This window comes from Pseudopipra pipra, chromosome 3 (genome assembly GCF_036250125.1).
Source record: "Pseudopipra pipra isolate bDixPip1 chromosome 3, bDixPip1.hap1, whole genome shotgun sequence".
Lineage (NCBI taxonomy): Eukaryota > Metazoa > Chordata > Aves > Passeriformes > Pipridae > Pseudopipra > Pseudopipra pipra.
Window position 1 is genome coordinate 73,955,505 of NC_087551.1, and position 20,771 is coordinate 73,976,275.

The 20,771-nt window shown below is 38.3% G+C and overlaps 1 protein-coding gene across 7 annotated transcripts in view; it reads right to left on the reverse strand.

Moving 5' to 3' along the window:
• Positions 1-20,771, reverse strand: part of GRIK2 (glutamate ionotropic receptor kainate type subunit 2) — a 365,319-nt gene that overhangs the window by 158,462 nt on the left and 186,086 nt on the right. For all 7 annotated transcript variants that reach the window (XM_064649882.1, XM_064649881.1, XM_064649884.1 and 4 more), the window contains 2 exons: positions 8,420-8,563; positions 7,053-7,160 (listed from right to left, as the gene is read on the reverse strand). In XM_064649882.1, the coding sequence (XP_064505952.1) occupies positions 7,053-7,160; positions 8,420-8,563 (252 nt within the window). The remainder of the gene's footprint in view (positions 1-7,052; positions 7,161-8,419; positions 8,564-20,771) is intronic.

Consider the following 20,771-nt stretch of genomic DNA (forward strand, 5'->3'; position numbering starts at 1 on the left):
TTCAACACAATATTTTAATTTTTAAGTAGTCTTTTGAACAGATTAGAGTTGTTTATGTGTTTTCACTAGAAAATTTTAAACATCAAAAATGTAGTTATATTACATATAACTGCAATTCAAACAAGTTACTTTAGTGCATTACATTCATTTTAAATAAACTTTCAAAGTTTGTTTCAAAGACAAAACTCCCCAAGAAGGACACAGCTGTTCAGGTCACTGGCTGCACAGACTATCTGAGCCTGGCATTAGTACCAGAGGACAGTGTGAGAGATGCCTGCATACAATGCGAGCAGGTGAACGGTCTGCTGTGCCTGGTGGCAGAGCTCAAGGAAGAAGAGGAGAGGCTAGGAAGTATTAGGAAGAGTGAAAGGGAAATAGACTGCTGCAGTCCCATGGTTCCCTTAAAGAACAGGTGTGGGCCCCAGACTCAGAGAGTCAGGCAGAGGGCACTCAAGAAGAGGATCTGTCTGGAGGGTCTCCCCACTGCACCCTGTCTATCAGACAGATCACAAACACAGCTATAAAGAAAAAAAGAAGTGTAGTTGTAGTAGTCCTCCCTTCTGAGGGGAACTGAGGGCCCTATATGCCAACCAGACCCATCCCACAGGGAAGTCTGCTACCTTCCTGAGGCCCAGGTGAGGGATATTAGTAGGAGACTCCCCGAGCTAATCTGGCCCTCTGATTATTATCCACTGCTGGTGGTCCAGGCTGGCAGTGATGACATTAATGAAAGAGGCATCAGGCTAATTAAAAAGGACTTCAAGGGTCTGGATGGATTAGTTAATGGGACAGGAGCACAGGTGGTGTTCACCTCAGTTCTTGCAGTGGCAGAGATGAATGAGGAGAGGAGTAGGAAAACTCATCAATAGGTGGCTAAAGGATTTGTGCCGCTAGCAGAATTTTGGGGTTTTTGACCATGTGGCTAATTCTATGGTACCTAGTCTCCTCAAATCAGATGGGTTTCGTCTATCTAGCAAGGGTAAAAGGACTATAGCCCATAAGTTGTCAGGGCTTATCAGGAGGGCTTTAAAATAGGTTTGAAACCAGGCTTTCCAGACATGAGCCTTAGGGTGAAAAGACAAAGTTAGAAGTGAAATCAGTAGTCCAGTAGAAGTGCAAGTACGACAATGCATGCAGCATGGGTAACAAAAAGGGCTGCAAGGAGGACCTGGAAAATACAGGCCTCTCAGCCTGACCTCAGTGCCTGGCAAGGTTATGGAGCAGATCATCCTAAGTGCAATCACACAACAGCTACAGGACAGACAAGGGATCAGACACAGCCAGCACGGGTTTAGGAAGGGCAGGTCCTGTCTGACCAACCTAATTGCCTTTCACGATCAGGTGACCCACCTGGTGGATGAGGAGAAGGCTGTGGATGTGTCTACCTGGACTTCAGCAAAGCCTTTGACACCATGTCCCATAGCACACACCTGAAAAAGCTGGCAGCCCATGGCTTGGACAGGGGCACTCTGTGCTAGGTTAAGAATTGGCTGGATGGCCAGGCCCAGAGAGTGGTGGTGAACGGGGCTACATCCTGTTGGCGACCAGTGGTGTCACTAGTGGTGTCCCCCAGGGGTCAGTGTTGGGCTCAGTCCTGTTTAATATCTTTATTGATGATCTGGATGAGGGGATTGAGTGTACCATCAGCAAATTTGCAGATGACACCACTTTGGAGAGGAATGTCAATCAACTGGAAGGCAGGCTCTGCAGAGGGACCTGGACAAGCTGGAGAGATGGTCTGATTCCAACAGGATGAGGTTCAACAGGGCCAAGTGCCGGGTCCTGCACTTTGGTCACAACAACCCCATGCAGGCAGAAAGGGACCTGGGAGTTTGGACTGACAGGAAGCTGAACATGAGCCAGCAGTGTGCTCAGTTGGCCAAGAAGGCCAATGGCATCCTGGCCTGGATCAGGAACAGTGTGGCCAGCAGGACCAGGGAAGTGATTCTTCCTCTGTACTCAGCACTGGTGAGGCCACACCTTGAGTCCTGTGTCCAGTTCTGGGCCCCTCAGTTCAGGAAGGATATTGAGGTGCTGGAGAAGATCCAGAGAAGAGCAACGAGGCTGGTGCCTCCACCAGCACTTGAGCACAAGTCCTGTGAGGAGAGGCTGAGGGAGCTGGGGTGGCTTAGCCTGGAGAAGAGGAGGCTCAGGAGAGACCTCATCACTTTCTACAATGACCTGAAAGGAAGTTGCAGCCAGGTGGGCATTGGTCTCTTCTCCGAGGCAACCAGCAGTAGGACAAGAGGGCAAGGTTTTAAGCTGTGTCAGGGGACGTTTAGGTTGGATATTAGAAAGAAATTTTTTTCAGAGAGAATAATCAGACATTGGAATGGGCTGTCCAGGGAGGTGGTGCAGTCACCGTCCCTGAAGGTATTTAAGATGAGACTGGATGTGGCATTTAGTGCCATGCTCTAGTTGACAGGGTGGTGTCAGGGTTGGACTTGATGGTCTCAGAGGTCTTTTCCAACCCAGTTGATTCTATGATTCTATAAAATTTTCCTAGAAAGTGAAACAGGTATTCGTATACACACGTTAAAGAGAATGTTCACAGGGTAAATACAGCTCCAGAGAGGCTGTCAAGCCCTCAGTCTCCTATTCTTCTTTTCAATTCCCCTAAACAGCTAGCCTATTCTGGCATGACCATGTCAATCTGAAATTTTTGACACTTAATATCGATAGCACAGGATCCAAAACATGTGTTCCCATGAAGTTAACATCGTGCTCCACAGTGAGATGAAGTATCTCTATGATACAAAGAATTAGCTTAGTCAAGAATCATCTCATTTAAGTTGAAACAATTCCAAGAGCTAAACTTATCACTGAATATCAGAGATTATTCTGTAACATGGTAATTGTGGTGGTCCTCAAGGACAGGGAATACAATTTCTTAACTGCATGTTAATGGTTAAAAACTTGTATCCAGGCTTCCATATATTTAACTATTGGGTAACTATCAAGTTACTGCAATCCTTCAAAACCAGACATTCCCACCCAGCTGGACATCCCCACACAGGACCGCTTTGTAGCTCTGCAGGCCAAGAAGGCCTTGACTCTGTGTAAACATTGCTTAGAAGGAGCAGAAACATTCCCGTGTTATCAACATTTTTTTCAACACAAATCCAAACCATAGCCCCATACAAGCTTCTCTGAAGGAATTTAACTCTATCCCAATCAAAACCATTACAATAATTCACCATCCCCCCTGAAAAGAAGCATTGTACACTCCTGAAACTTAAAAATTGATGAGTTTACATATACTCTAGAACACTTTACTGAGAGTCAATTTCATGAGATATTATCCACAAAAATTCACTAAAGTAGCTTTCTTACTTAAGTATGTTTGAAAAGTGACTTATCTTTATGAATAAATAAGTATACTTTCAAGTATTATTCTTTTTTATTTTCCTTCAAAACTCTCTTGAGAAAATTAACACTATTTTTTCTCTGAGTCAATCAAAACAGTGAAGTGCCACAAGCATAATATTAGGAAGGATCATTGCCTTTCTGCAGTGGCACCAACTAAGCATCCAAAAGAACCGTATTCAACCCTCAAAGGGTTTTCAAATCCATCTGCAGCATACCATCTTCATTTCATTTTGTAGAGTAGTTAGTAGTAGTGGTGATTACATCAAGAAAATAATTATACTCCAGTATAAGTAATATTTTTTCTTCATATTTTTGTATCTCCTATCTGCAAATTGCTTAATTTATTTTACTTTCTTCAGAAATATTGATGTTCTTGTCTTCTTTGCCAAACATAATGTTAATAGCAATACTTCTGGATCCCATAGATCCAGGTCATTATTAAAGATACAAAATAAAACAAGGTCTTACACTGATACTCTTAACAACAAATTACAATTACTTTTCATCCTATTTGAAGGTTCCTGAGCAAGGCTTCAAGCCAGTTGTACATTTCTATTCAGGAAATGTAATTCTTCTTCAGTGACAAATTTTCATATCAAAAGTGGTATTAAATTCAGGTATTTGTTATCTCCTTGAAGTATAAAATAATTTTCCTCACAATGCAGCCTCAGACTGATTGACTGCAATTTAAATTATAATTTATTATCCTGGAGTGCCACAGTTTTAGATTTTCACTGTGTTAATCATAAATAGTTTCAGTGTGTCCAGAGTGACTGTAATCAAATTTCGTGGTACATTACATTAGCAGCATTCCAATCATCTCTTAATTTTGTCATTTCCATTTTACAAGGAGCTATCATTTTTGTCAGACATGAATTTTTATTTGTAAACACATACTTCTTATTGACTGATGCTCGATTATCACCTCTCATTCAGGAGTTTCAGGAACAAGTATCTTATGTAAAATCTGGGATCACTCATAACATCGTTTCTAAATCAATGAGCAGTTTTTCTGTTGTCACTGTCTTCAGCAGTCATTGCATTTAAAACACATGATTTAGATCATTCCCCATTATACTAACCAGGCAATTTATCTAGCATGTATTTTAACAAAACCAAAGTTAAAAAAAAATTAGGTCTTCTAGCAATTCTTCATAACTCTTTTCTCTCCCTTCCATGAATACTTTTGTCCTCATGGATTACAGCTAAAATTCTTCAGTTGAGCTGTTGTCCTCACAGAAGGGATTGTTCCCCCATGTTGAGAAAGAGGCTAAATGAAATAATAACTGCATAAATTACAATATGGAAACATGACATACATTATGACACATATAATTCTTATCTCCCCATCTTCTCTCATCCCTTAAGAGGAAGGATGGACAGAAGGAAAGAGGAACTCTAATAACACAGAGAGAGAGGCCTGAGAAGACTCTGGTAAGGAAAGAACATTGGGAACATATAAAATAAGGACAAAGATGTGGAAACGCTCCTGAAGGAAGAATTAAAGAGAGAGAAAGGGGGTGGAAAGAGATAAGAGGTACAAGGGGACAAGGATTATATGGAAAGGGAAACAGGTAGGGAGGGTGTGATGGAAGAGAGGAAGGAATGGTAGAGGAAGGAAGAAGGGAGAGGAGGAAAGAGTAGCAGAAAGCAGGAGAGAAAGGTTGTGATGTAGAGAGATGAATTGCACGTGTGGAGGGAGGTAGGGGCTGAGAGAAGGAAGAGTGATTCATCATAGCTTTAACAGAATTCAGTCTTGGGCAAACCACCCCCCCAACTTTGAGACAGCTCTTTTAAATAAAAGAACTGGCTAAAATGTACTCTCTCTACTAGTAAGCGTCCTGTTCCAGAATTTAACAATTCACCCTGGATTGAAGAAGAAGAAGGTTTGTATTCTTTCAGGATAATGAAATTTTGTTCAAAGACAAACATTCATTCATTGGCATTGATTCGTCTATTTCAGTCAAATATGCCACAGGTTCCATATGTTTACTAAGCAATTCAGTTGAAGGTGTATACACCTTAATTTTCCTTTTCCTAATCTCATATCATTACACCCTACAGGAACTGCTCTGATTTTGCTCAAATACAGTTACTGATTCTTATTGCTCTTTCCAAAGACTGTCTGCACCTTTTAGTGAAAAATTAATATTATCACATCTGTTTATGAAGTGATCAAAACGAGCTATGAGGACAGAAAAAGTATTTTCCTATTCTATGAACTTCTGTATAAACGGCTGAAGCACATGCTTGTTGTTTTTAAACATCCATATGCTTTAACAACTATTTCTATTTGTCTCTTACTTATCTTTCAATATAACTGTTTCCCAAGTTCCTTTTTTCTCTTATATGCTTTAGAGTACTGTATTTCCTGTTGAATTTTATTTCTTCCATATTTCTAATTTCTGTAGGCTTTTTTTTTTTGATTGTCTCTATATTTTCAGAGGACTAAGATTTTATTTTCTAGAAATCTCGTGTTGTGTGGTGGTTCTCAAATACCACCATTGCTAAAGCCATCCTAGAATACAGAGACTTCCTTTCTTCATTTTCAACAGTTATTGCTTATATGCAGACCCTTCAGCTACAACTGACTTATCTAGCTATTATCATGACATCAATTCTTCCATTTCTGCTTCCAGTAAGGAAGACAGGTTGTATTGCACCTATTCTACTTGTGCACAAAGCTACTTTACTTTTTAAACCTAATCACTAGCATACTTTTTCCCCCCCTTAGATTTCCAGGGCTCCCCTCATGGAAAACTTCATAGGAGGAATCTACTATGAGTGTATTGCCGAATATTTTAAAATATAGCATAGTTCTTGAATCAGAGGTTTCCCACCGGACAACACAAAGGATTTTACCTATGTAAGTGTTTCAAGATAAGCTTATGGTTTCTGAACTTTTACAAATTTTCCTAGTCAACGGAAGCTAATATTCCAAAACTAGTCGGGGAGGGGGGGAGAAGTTTTGAAGAAATATGTTTTTTTATTTGTTGCCACAATATCACCTTGGGGCAATAGCCGATAGAATTTTATCTGAAGATGAAGGAAGACATACTGCTTACAGAACACTGAACACCAAATCTAGGTACAAACTACAAGGTAGATTCAAGTTGCAAAACTTTTGCCTGCTGATCACAATGTGAGACCGTGTAGCTTCCTGCCTTGTCTCTTCGGGGCAAGGTGGCTGCAGGAAAGATGATCTGATTTCAGATCATCATGGTGTCATGTAGGCAGGCCAAATATCTGTATGTGCTTCCCAATACCTTTAGTTCAAATATAGAAAATATTAGTCTACACAGAAAGAGCACTTCTCAATTCTTTGGTCTTTCACTCCATCTCTGTACAAGAAAAATTAATATCAGAAGACAGACAAACCAGTCAGGTTACCAATTCTTAATTTTTTAGTACCACTTCCAGATAAAAATTTTGTATTCCAAGAAGAGAATTAAAGTTCCCTCTGAAAACATAAAATAGCCCAAATTAAGCTATTTTATTTCATTAAGTTTGAGGTAATTCCAGACAACAAGGTAACAGCTTCTACTAGAAGACTTTGAAACCAGATATCAAGTGGAGAATAGATATACTGTTTTATGTAACACATGAAATGTCATTGTAAATGTTTTTAGGGGGTGGGGTTTTGTATTGTTTCCCACCTCTTTGGAGGTAAATGTCTTACACACCTTTTCAAGACCTTCTTCCTTGAGGCTGATAACATCTAAATCAAAATCTGTCCTTAAGCCATTGGTTTTGTTGAAAGTTATCCTGCCTGTGAGGCCTTCCCAGTGGGCCTATGGAGAAAGAAAAAACAATTTCTATAAATGAATACCTCTTCCTTTTTTTTCCCCAGAAAAAGAACAAATTTTACCTTTGCCAAAATGGAAGAATTAATTATTCATTTTATGTAAATAATTTACTTTATGGCTGATTTCTTGTTTTAAATATTTTGTATTCACTATTTGCTAATTAAATCAACCTTTCCTTTAGTCTTCACAGGCAAATTTTAAAACACCTTGCATGCTAGGCAATAGTCTCTTCTATTAAATGAGATAAAAGGCTGTTTTGTTTTCATTCCTCCATCATTCATGCACGCATTTCCCCTCTGCTTCCCTACATTGCCTCCCCCTCACAAGCCTCAATCAGTTTCATTAATGCTGGACTTCATTTTTCTGTCAAGAAATTTCATTCAAATAAAGGCTTACTTTTGCAAGATGGTGATTCCCCTGAAACCACACTGAGACAGCAAAAACTGAGGTCAGTGAGCCAGCCTCCCAGAGTTCATTCCTTACTTCTAATAAAGCACAATATCCTCATTTTTTTATAACTTAAAGTCCATCTAGTTCTAAAACTATACTAAAGTAGAGAAAGGAATGTGGAAAGAAAAATTATCATCTTAAAAGGAACCATTAGAAAATATTTCTTTGCAAATAATTCTACTATCACAATATTTTTCATCTCTAGAATGAGAAATACCATATTAGAAGTTATTTACAGTACAAGAGACTTGAATACTCTACTCTACAGTGTTCATCTTTAGCACCCTAAATCTCCTAGCTTTACTTTAAATCATTGTCTATCAGTATCCAAAGAGCATACTAGGAGACCAAAGCCACATATACTAATTCATACTAGGAAAGGAAGGGAAAAAAAAATTAAAACAGGAAGTAAAATTCATTCTTGACCCTTTTGAGCTCATGTCAGTTGCTGAATTTCTCATAATCAATCTGTGGTTTGCAGTTTCATTTTTGGGAGGTTTTACGCCACGAATGTTGCACACCTGGGAGGTTATCTACAAACAAAAGTTTTATTTATATTGCAGTTAATTTACCCTTTCAAGTTTCTTTGTTCCAGCTAATACTTCTGGAAAACCATTTTCAAATAAAAATGCTGCCTCACTTGTTAAACTGTTTATGTGTAACAAGATGAGAGATTTCCATCTACTGAAAAAAAAAAAGAAAAACAAGGCAGAATCCAAATAGAGTGAAAACAAAGAAAACTGAAATTGGGAGAAAGGAATGCAGAGAAGCAGGATGCTTTATTAGTGACTTACTTCCTTAATGAGGCTCATAAAGCGGGTCCCAAAGCGCCAAGGTTTGTGGCGATTGCACTGCAGTGAACTGACAGTCATCTGTGGGAACTGCTGGACAGCCACTGACACCACATGAACTGCATCATACATTAGTGCTGCGTCCGTCTGAAATTAGAATGACATCAGAACCATGAACACAAAACAAACACGAGACAGGCCAGCAGTGAGAGAAGGAAACAACAAATTAGCACTGCTCACTGTGTTAAAGGGAGAAAATTATCTGATTTCTTGTGTAGCACTGTAAAATGCAGCCTTATTGTCAAGTTGTACATGAGTTGTGTACAGCTCGTGTACACAACTTCAGTCTCAGCTTTTCTCTTTTTAATGATGAAACAAGGGCCAAAATAGCTACTCTTCAGGATCACAGGAGTACCCTAGTGTCTGATGACTTATGCTACTTTAAAAAAGCGGTGCATTAGAGCACTATACAAATCACTGGATGCACGTTTTATTCAAGTCAGTTATTTTCACTGGTGAGGCTAGAGAAAAAAAAAGAAACAGTTAGAAAGATGGCAAAACCTTAGCTATGAAGGAAAGTGTACAGGCTAAGGAAGTAATTTTTTCTATTTTGAAACTACAGACCAGATACAGTCCCAAAGGTACTCCGTTGATTCATTAATAAAGTTTTAATGTATATCAGTTTAAATTCCTAGGACAAAACTAACCACTATCTTCAATACATCAGAGGTAAGGTTAGAATTACACTGAAATGCACATTCATTTTAATAGTTTTCATGTTCCATCCTAAATAAATAGACTGTTTAGACGTATGTGCTAAGTGATGTTGTATTAGCAAAGGACAGAGACAGCCGCTCAGTACACACTGTCATGCTGTACAAGAAACTGCCATCTCTTTCCTGTTCTATTTGATAAACAGAGGCAAGCCTCAGAACCTTCAAGCAAGAGAGGACCTTAGATTCAGTGGGTGAAAATAAATTCTATGCCATCTGCTCAGCATACCTTAGAGAAAAAGGACCTATTTCCCCTTCTCATTCACATAATTAGTGAGCTGTGAAATTAGTTCTTTAATGGATAGGAAACCTGGAGATTATTGCACTTGTCACAACACAATACAATGCAATACAAAATGAGCTCATATAGCGCTTTTCATGCAAATGCATCCCAAGGCTCTTTACAATAAAACTAAATATAAAAATGCAAAAATATTCTGCCATTATAGCCTATAAGCTACTGTTAAAGAGGAAAATATACGTTCACATTTAAATGGCTCTTCCAAGGAGAGATTTTGAAATTCAAAAAGAAATAAATCCTAATTTTAAAATAGCCAGTATAATAGGTTTCAATGAGTCAGGCGCCAAGTAGTTTATGCAAGGGTTTCAAATCAGTCAGAAAATATTTTTGCTGCCAAATTGTTCATTATCTTCAAGGCATTAAAGTGCTTTTAAGGCAAGCTGATATTTGACAAGGAGGCAGCAAAATACCAAAATGATGGAATCACATGCTGAGTAAGCGTCATACAAAGCTTAACATTCTAGAAGCAAGACTTGGCAATAGTTGGAGTCTAGACAACAGCTTTTTAAATAAACTACACAATAAGTGCAACACATAAATCTGACTCAGAAATGAAAACTTTTTTTTAATCTGTTTTACTTCTAAAACTGTGGTCCTTGTACCAATGAAGGAAAATTGAAATTGCTATGGGACTTTAGCAAAAAAAATCCATAAAGAAACAATCAGAAGTTCAACACTAACATTAACTGATTAATTAGGTATAAATTTGGACACAGAACTGCTAAGACTCATCAGGAAGAATCAAGTGGACATTATGCCAGATGCAGAACAACATGGCTTTCTGTCAAATTCTATAAGCCACTGAGGTGGAAATTTGTAGGATGACAAGACAGTCAACTCCAGTGGAAGCATTAAAAGAAAATCATTGTGGTTTTAGAAATAATTCAAATTCTGATAATATTCATCCTATTTGATTGATGAATATTGCTTCACTGGAAATAAACATAAATGAGGATGTACCTCTTTTAAAATGCACCCAACATAAACTCATAGCTGGCTAGAAGTAGAGTGCCCTATTTTATTTTTAGTTACTACAATGTAACTCCCTTAATTACATACATAGGATGAAATTCCACAACCCGCCTTCTGTAAGAAGTTTAAACATAGGTTTAAATGCTTTTACTGAATAAAGACAGATTAAACCATATATTAAAAAAAATACATTGATTTAGTGATTCAGTACTGTGCTCATCTAACTGGTTGCTATTGTTGATTTTACTGCTACAGAAAGAAACAGCACAAAACTCAGGAAAAAATACAAAGTATATCCTTGAATTTGCAGGTTGGGGTCTCGTCTTGGTTGGTCACTTTACCTTTCCTTTGAAAGACAGTAAGAATTGATAGCCACTGGCCTAGCTCTCCAACCTTGTTAATTAGGTCTTACTAAGCTTCACATCTCACTGACCTTTGTCCATACTGCTTTCTCTTCCTATGGAACTATGCATTGTGGACCAAGAAGTGTTGCATGTTTCAGCAAAAGACTGTTTGGAGACAAGGGAGGAGATTCCCCTAATTAAATTTTTAGAATTCTTTATTTTATCTAAACAGACATTAGCAGTCTGCGAGGAAGAATAGAAAGAAAATTCAGGAGAAGCAATGGCTCTTGTATTTCAGATAGAAACCTGCTACAATGTTTCTATTCACTGAAGCACATATAACACAAGAAAATAACCTTATTGGAAAATAAGATTAGTAATGTTCTAGTTAACTTGTATAAAATTAAACACCTATGTTGCACTCCACAAATATATCTTGGTACAGTTTCTGAACTATGGGTTTAGGGTTTTTTGGTTTCATGTCCTACTTAGTAGCCATGATAACTTGTTTGGATATAGATAAACTCATCTAAAATACTGCTCTTGATAGTTATCATTTGTAGTTCTATAATCACAAATTAAAAAAAAAAAAAAGAAACCGGAATGAGATTGATGTGGGTGATTCAGATGTCAAGTGACAATGTTTGTGATCACAAGTCTGTTTTTCAGTTGATTCTGTCAAGTAACAAGAAACTTTTTAGCACTCAGAGGTAAAAACTTAATCAGAGACACAATTTCAGTCACAATACATTGCAAATAAAGAAAAAGTACCAATCTGTGTTTGATTTTTGTCCAAAATTTAGTTAGATACTATACACTTCCTCTCAGTACTGTTCTCTCATTCTTTTACTTCCTGTCTTACTATGGGTGGTGTATTTGACTCTCTTTTTCACACGTATTTTTGTGTAATCACTTTTGAGTCTTGCTAAATTACTTGCTAAATATTGTATAACAAATTACATGGAAGTACTGTAATCTCACTGTGAAAGGGCTCTGATGGACCCAGTATAAAGAAAGTAGGAACTGAGTCCTCTCTATTATTAGAGAAAGAATCTGTTGTTTCTCCCTGGGTCTCCTCAGAGTATGAGATGGTCTTCTTCTTCTCTCTTCCCAACCACACCCAAAGATGTCAAAGCACGTGATATGCGCTGTGAGGCACTGAAACTGTTTTCCCAGAGAAGTTATGTATGTCCCATACCTGGAAGTGTTCAAGGACAGTTTGAATGGGGCTCTGAGTAACCTGGTCCAGCAGGTAGCATCCCTGCCCATGGCAGAGGCGTTGGATGTAGAAAATCCTTAAAGTCCCTTCCAACCTGAACTAATTTATGATTCTTTGCTATTTGCCACACACATTCTTGTAATAGTGTCTCAGTTTGAAGAGACTGGAATGTTTGCTAAAGAGGATGAGTTATGAGACAGGCCAAACTCCTCTCTCTCAGCAATTGTAAATTCAAAATTAAGGGTCTTTAATTGAAGAGGTGTGGAAAAAAGAAGGAACAACAACCCTTTATTAAAAGATATATGTATATTGGCAAGAACAGTAACAAAACACAAAAAAAAAAACTAGACAATTGTCCTGTACCCAAAAGTCCCCTTCGAACAAAAGAAAAGGTCTGAATACTTCTCTGTCTTCTAGCGCAGTTCTAATCATAGTTGGCAGGGGGCACTGTTGGATCGCTGGAGGTGCAGAGCCTGCAGTACTCTGTGGTGGTCGGCAGGGGGGGCAGGGGGCGGTCACCACGCGGGGAGAGGGGTCAGCGGGGTGGTCTTGGGTCGTGGGAGAAGTCGAAAAGAAAAAAATGAGGACCCTTCCCCCAATGGAAGAAGGGGGACAGGAAAACAGTTCACCCGCCACGGAACTCACTGTTGTCCTCAGATGACGGTGTCTCAAGGCTCCTCTTTTTCTCTCAGTGAGCACACAACTCTCCGATGAAAACCCAGTAGATCCCAGCTGGAGTCACGAAGCAGCGTGCGAGCTGACCGAGATTGGTGGTCAGGCTTCACCAGGACGAGAAGCCAGAAAGACCGGCTTCCAGGACTTTTCTCCAAAAAATGCCCACACAAAGACCTCTGTCTCCTTCCCAGAGAGAGAACCCCAGCAAAACTACCTTCTCCCTTCTGAGAAGAGCCAGCCAACCCCTCCCCCAAAACTCCTCCCCTCTTCCCCCAGCCTCTGATGGGCCATCCGTTTGGAATGCAGTCTGGCCAGTTAGGTTCTTTTGTAAAGCTAATCGCACCCCCTTTCCATTCAAACTCCGTCTCTCCTACAGTGGGGGCAAGGGGAAGAAAAATTCCCCCTCTCGGATTTCTAACCTATAACAAATACTTAATCAGTATAGTAAGGAGGGTTTTAGTTTTGGGGGCTTGGAGCTGGAACAGAAGGTTGGCGAGGTAGTGGTTTTTACTGGTTTCTAACCTATATGGGCAAAGCTGATGAAGAAGAAACCCTCCATAGCCTAGATCTTAGCCAAGGAGAAATCTTCCCCACATAATGGAATAGATAAACTACTTCTTCACCAAGTTTTTTGTATTGTCCTTATAAGATAGAAGAGGTATGATTTTTAGTGACCTTCAGTATGGCTGTTAGTTAAACAAGAACCATCTGAAAGTTCTGAAACCAAATGGGCTGTTTATGCACTACAGCTCCAACCTGAGATCTAAGCCTGTTTCTTAAGACTTTGCTTAAAAAAAAAATTGTGAAAGACATAAATAAAATTCAGGAAAGCCTAGCAGAACAGACAAATCATGCCCTTCATAACCATCTTCAGACTTGCAGTACATAAGAGTTTGCTAATGTGATCTGATATCTGAGTCAACAAATGTGCTAACTGCTTTATGAACCTCTGTGGTTAATTAACTTGTAAGGGTTAAAAAAACTTGCAGAGTCCACATTAATGAACATCAAATCATCACTTGCTTCTGCATCTTTTATGCACCACCATGTTTTTGTATGACATTTCCATTTACCTTCATCAAACTATAAGTAAATTTCATGTATTAATGAACCACTCTTCTCTGATCCATATCTCAGTTCTACAGAATTATCTCTGTAGATCAAAAATAGCTTAGAAAATATTATTTCCACCATGTAATCAAGTTTAACATTAAGATGAAGGATTGCTAGGCTAACTGTATTTCTTCATGAGTTGTATCAGAAATAGAACACTTCTCAAACAGATAAAAAATATATTTCAGCTTTTCCTATAACAAACTGTAGTTCTTTATAATCTACAGACAATAAAAAAAATTGAATTATAACATAGGCGTGATCTGGAAAGACTTTGAAATACTCAAATACAGATAATTAAAAACAACTTGAAAGCAGGAAAAATCCTCAGGTTTCCAATTAGACATTAAATTAAGCTAATATGATTATTTTTCCCCTTAATTAAATTTATTACTAATAAAAATCTATGAAGAAAAATGGTCTTCTTTTTAAAAGGTTCTCTATGAAGTACTTGAAAACACAAAGAAATTTTCTGCATTGAGTGACGTATGAAATATGACAATGGAAAAGAGAAGCTTAATAAATTTTTTTTGCCCTTTAATATTTGATCCAGTGTGGATCCCAGACTGGAATGAGCTATTTGCAATATTAGTAGTTCTGATCTAATTTCCTAGGTCAGAAGATTCTTGTATTTACAAATCTGACACTCGAGATCTCAAATTTCTCTCTTTTCTCTGTCATTTTTTTCAATGACTGTCGGGAAATTTTTCCACAGAAAAGTCAAAGAAGAGGGCCAAAAAAAAGAAAAACCAGTTTAATTAGCTAACTAAATTATCTCCCTAACAATACAAGGATTACCTCTATGAGAATTCAACTGCATAACCATTTCCAAAATGCTTTTTATGGTAAGTGTAAGGAATGAAGATTACCTCCTAGTAAGTATGATACAGGTTTATAGTGCATTTTGTATATGAACTTGACTTTATTCCTTTAAGTCATGTTCAGTAAAAGCACATTAACAACCCTTTATAATTGAAAGAAAGAAGGAAAACAAAAGAGGAAAAAAAGATAAATCTCTTATATGTGTCAAAGAAGGTATCCAGTTTCCAAATTTGTTTCAGAATTAAATTCAGATACAACTCTTCTATAACACAATTGGAAATTCCGTAGACAGTCTTAGACTGGATTTTCCACAATAAATATGTTAAGAACTTGGGAGTTAAAACTCAGCATGAGCCAGTAGTGTGCACTCACAGCCCAGAAAGCCAACCATGTCCTGGCCTGCATCAAAAGGAGCGTGGCCAGAGGTCAAAGGAGGTGATTTTCCCCCTCTTCTCTGATCTTTTGAGATCCCGTCTGGAGTGCTGCACACACTTCTGGTGCCCCTAGCATACGAAGGACATGGAACTGTCGGAATAAGTCTTGAAGGGAGCTACAAAGTTGATAAGAGGATTGAAGCCTATGAAGACAGGCTGAGAAAGTTGAGGCTGTCCATCCTGGAGAAGAGAAGGTTGCATGGAGACCTCATAGCAGCCTTCCAGTATCTGAACAGAGCCTACAGGGAAGCGAGAGAGGGACTCTTTTTCAGGAACTGTAGTGATAAGGCAAGGACTAGATGATCTTTGAGTGCCATTCCAAGCCCTTAATATTGTATGACTCTACGATTTGGAAAACATGTCAAAATCTACTTTTTCATCAAAGATAAAGCAAATAAGGAAGAAAATGGAAGAGTGTCATATACTGTACTGTAAGTTGATAGGCCTTGTTCTATCAGAAGGATAGACCTGAATCTGCATCTACCAGTCACTGCTGTCATTAGTATCAAATTACACATCATAAATTAAATATTTCTAGATTTTCATGTGAAGACAAATATTTTGCTAAAATTCTTTAAAAAACCTGAACAGTTCTTTAAATGTTCTAGACCAAAATGTTCTATGCAAAATAAAATTGAAGTAAAAAATTAACCTTGACACATAATATTCAGCTCTGTGCTAAACTGTATTGACTCATTAAAAATTTCAAGGGAAGACATTTTAGAGTTCACTTAAATAAAGCAGCATCGAGTGAGCTGAGCTTTTTCCAGTGATTAGTAAAGTATGTATATACTTCACTACTTTTTAGTTCTTACGTTATCTTTACCTGCATATTATCCGAATAATACTATTACATTGAGTAGGATAGGTTATAAAAAGTGTGTGTTTAGGGCAGAAGGACAGGCTGAATTTCATGAAGGTGGAATGGTGCCCTGCTCCATACCCCAGCCCCTTGAGGCCTCCTTGGCCAGCCCTGGAGCACCTGTCTGTCACTGGTACACGAGGAGCACTGCCCCATACACCGCCCCAGAGAATCAGTCCAGTCCTAGAGTGGCCAGTAGGCCAGAAGTCCCACCTGATGGGGCAGGTGGAGTGGCCACAGCGGGCCAGAGAAGATAAAACCAAAGACATGTGGTCACCATGTAACATCACCTCCTGTGTACTCTCTCAGGGTATAAAAGGAACCTGGGCTCCTTTAATAAAGCTGAACAGGCTTCAGGACCTTTAAAGAAAATCCCCTCAATGAGCCTTTAGTGCAAGCCTGGGGTCTTACAAGCTCATTATTCTCTTCAAGATCATCTTTGTCTTACTGTCTTTAGTCAGTCAAATTTTACCCTTGTGAGAAAAGTAGAACTACATTTGAAAGGTCAGACTGTTCAGAGGGTTTTGCATACTGTCTGATGGTCATTAATGAACAAAACTTTTCAGAATGCATTAATTAAAATTACGCTTAAGTTCTTGTCAAGACCTCATTAGCTGCATCAAGAATGAAATGAAACTGAATGCAAATGCTCACAAACACATATCTGCATTTGTTTCATAGGTGACCATGACAAAAGTATTCAGAATAAGTACATGGAAGTGAACGAACAATTTCACTTTTTTTAACAAACTCCTTGAAAATCTTTGAACACATTAAAACCAGTTCATACCAAGTCTTTAATTCGCTGTGAAACTTATTTCATCATATAAAACATCATTTGTTACTGACTGAAATTCATTATCATCTGAAATAAACTTAGTTTAGAGTGACTGTGGTCACTGGTTTAACATACTCATTTCATACTGCAACAAAATTCTCTCACCGAGCTTGTATTTATGGCACTTGTCCCTCCAACGCTTTAGAATATAATGAGAATGTTGCCTTCCCATTTGTCAAAAGGAGCGTAAGTATACAATGCAGGGCATGTTCCAAAAGGACTGAATTTTGCATTGACTTTTATACATTGTATTTTATTTCTTATATAACAGTAATTCCTTGGATAGAACACTGAATGCAAAGTCAGGTGGTTGAGTTTGGTGGGGGGTTTTTTGAATCCCCAGTATATCCAGACTATTTCTAGTCAGGTTTATGAAGGACAGAGATGACATAATACAATTTGGAGGATAAGAACAGGTGCTCTCTAACATCATGGGCAAGTAGTAGATACTGGAGGTACAACAAAGAGGACAGACTAATCAAATTCCATCCCCAGCATAACCTCTTTACGGAAAAGTAACATTTAGGAGGCACTGCACAGTAAGGATTTACAATGGAATACTTACTCCTTTCAAAGCCATCAAAAATGTCTCATAATCTCCTTAGCCTGCTAAGCAGTACTTCTCCTTTGATAATTACTTATTCTTCTCTCTTATCTTTAGTGACAACTTAATGCACAATACATAATTATTAATTACAAAACCTTGAATAAATGGCATATTTCATAAACAAACAAAACTCTTCCATTTTTTGTTCTACCGAACTCCCCACCACCTGCCTCTCATTTTCCCCCATTAGTCTTATGTTTTAGGTTATTTCCATTGTGAGCACAGTGAACAGAAATAGGTTTCTGTCCATTTTTTTATAATTTACCTTTGAAGACTGATTTTTCTCAGAGAAGCTAACTCTGCTTCTTTTCTTTTGAATAACTCAGAAATATAAAGATAGGAACAATGATGTCAGAAAAGTCTGACAACACTCAGAAATCAAGAAGGGGTGACCACCTACAGTGCAGAAGAGGTCTCACTGCTAGTATTATTACTTTCCTTAAAGTCTGTCCCATTTGATAGAAAATTAAAAAGTTTCTTTTAGAAATTACTGGATATAAACTACAGAAAAAATTGTAATTTACATATAAAAATAAGCTAAGATTTATTTATAAAAATCTGTAGTTTCTTTATTATAGATTCTACTATTGCCTGGTCAGAAAATTTTAAGTGTCAGACCTTGTTAGGAAAATGTGATTTTAACCCACAAAACAGCATAACTAGTAAGATAAAAATTTTTTCCCCAAAATTTCTCATTTAGTCTGGTGCTGATAGTGCTGCTACTTGAAGCTTGATTCGCTACATATTATCCTACTTGAAGCTTCACTACATATTCTTGACCAGCTACCCCCAAAATATAAGTAGTTTCAAAACTGTCCTACAAAGTGACTTTTCAAGAAGCCCCGAACAAGAGATTAATACTGAAGAAAGTAATTTTTGTTTAACTTTTCCGTGTGTGATAAAGAGCACAGAAACCAAGCATGGATGCAAAAGATGAAAACAAACAAACAAAAAACCCCAATAAAACAAATATGAGTCATCTTATAAACAGATAGACGTTTATATGAGATTTAAATATCTTTAGCAAACATTGAAAGAACTTCACAAGATCATCAACAAAAGATATTTCAGTTAGATGATGCCTGACAAATGTAGTATTATGCACACAAATTCCAAAGACCCAACATACCTGTACTACTCAGAGAAAGCTCTCCTACACACAAGGCAATTATAACAAGTGAATGAAATTAAGAAGAAATGGCTTGCAAAACTAGTTCCTCCCCACCTCGGCTAATAAAATCTATTGCCCCTGAAATCATTTCACTTAATTTTCACTTGCTAACACATCCCACAAAACCATTTTGCTGAGAGAGATTTAATAAATCTCTCAACCTGGGATTAAATTTTACTGGTTTATGAACTGTTAAATTGCATTGTATGCTTATTAATGCTCATGTTTTCTTATTTCTTGACACATTTCCAACTCCACCCTGGGGTATAATTAAGAAAACATTAAAGATATGTTTTTTCACCCCCAAAAATGCATTCCAACTGGGAATCAGACATTAGTACCAGCTAGCCATAAATAATGTTCATTTAACTTTTTTAAAAATCAATTATCTTTTTTTTTCCAAGACAGGGTAGTATTTCAATTGTAAAGCTTAGATGCTTAGATTATTTTTTTTAATCTTTAGTGGTCTAGTGAATTTTAACAGGGTGTTGGTTTACAGAGACGTGTATGGGATTTTAAGTAGTGATAAAACGGATGCAAATTATTTTCCTTATCAAAATACTTGTTTTAACAATCAAACAATTATTTATTTCATATATTCTCAAAAAAACCTCACGCTAACAATTTCTTGTTAGAAAAGTGAATCGGCCAGATAATTTTATTTTTAAAGTGTAATTTTTTCTTACAAAAAGACAAAAGAATATTAAGGATTTCCTCTTTTGTCTCAACGTCTCATAGTTTGATCTCCAATTATAAGAGAAATAGCAGTGTGGAACATGAAATAATAACAAATTTTTAGAAAATGCTAGGAGAACAAAAGAATAGGAAAAGCACTCCAAATGACAGTGATGTTGTTGCCATGTTTTTTGCCATTACATTGTCATTATATAGGAAAGAAATAACCATGCCATTTGCTTCTCTATAATCCCAGGGAGTTAATGATTTAAGGGACATCATTCAGTGGCTCCGACTCCAAAACGTAAACTGAACATAGGAGCAGGGAGGGGAAAGGAGAGAGGAGCTTCGCCAGTGGGGACTGCGCCCTCTTGGGAGAGGAGAGGGGAGCTTTGGAGCACACAGAGGTTTGCCGGTCCAGTTTGGGGGAGGGGAAGGGTGTCAGGTGAGCCGTGAGGGTCCTCGGACTGGCAGGAGGGTGAGCGGGGCAGCCCTGTATGAAGTGTCACAGGTGAGGAGTGCATGGGAAGATCTGTGGTAGCACAGTGGGGAGAGGATAAGGTCAGGGTGGATAGCAGGTTCTTCTGGGGGGTTGGGGGTCTCAGTCGGGCTGGGGCCTTGAGAGGTACCTGAGCCCCGGGTGGGTACAGGGGCTGGAATGGTTTGGTTTTGGCTCACCTGTGGCTACTGCCCAGGTTCGGTATGTTCTGGATATATTTGTTGCATCCAAAAAGCGTGGTCAGGACAAAAGGATATTCCTGGGTATTTCCCTGGGATTGAATATAGATGGGTGGCAGAAAAGTAGGGAGTGAAAGGCTTGCCCTAACCGTTTTAATTGGAAAGAAGCCTGTGTACCCCTATGCGGTTGTGAGCTACGCTGGTGATGGTACATGCCTTTGGTAGGGTCGCCCATGCCAGAGAGGTCAAGACTGAAGGGTCAGATGTAATATGTCCATGGGCAGGATGAGCTCGTTAGCCTTCTGTCCTAGGAGAAGGACAACTCTAACTCCAAATATGGGCAGATGGAGCTCATTTAGCCCTGTAAGGCCATCCACCTAAGAGAAGGATACTCTAATTAAACCTACGTCCTGAGGACCTCGCTGCCACTGTCCAAGCCTGCTTGGCCCTGGCAGATGAACTTTAGGATTAAAGGGTGGGTCCAGTTCTGGCCATACCGCATCTCACCTAAAAAATCCACTGCGCAGGCTCGATATAGGAAAGAATATACATTCTTTTATTGACAGAATAAAATCTTATTTCCTGATATAAAAGTTTGAAGTGGTAGAACCTTTTTCATCTCCCAGAATAATCTCAGATAGTCATGTAATTTGATAGAATATTTACAGTGTTAAAAACCTGGAAGTATCTGAAAACATGCTAGGTGAGTAACCACTTATTGCAGCCCGATTTTAACTTAATGCAGGTGAAACTTTTAGACAACTTGAAATTTTGTCAAAAATTTGACACAAGGAATATAGGTTAAACACAGCTTCTTTCTGAAACAGGAACAGCAGCGGTATTTCTCCCATATGCTTGACCTTTGATTGAA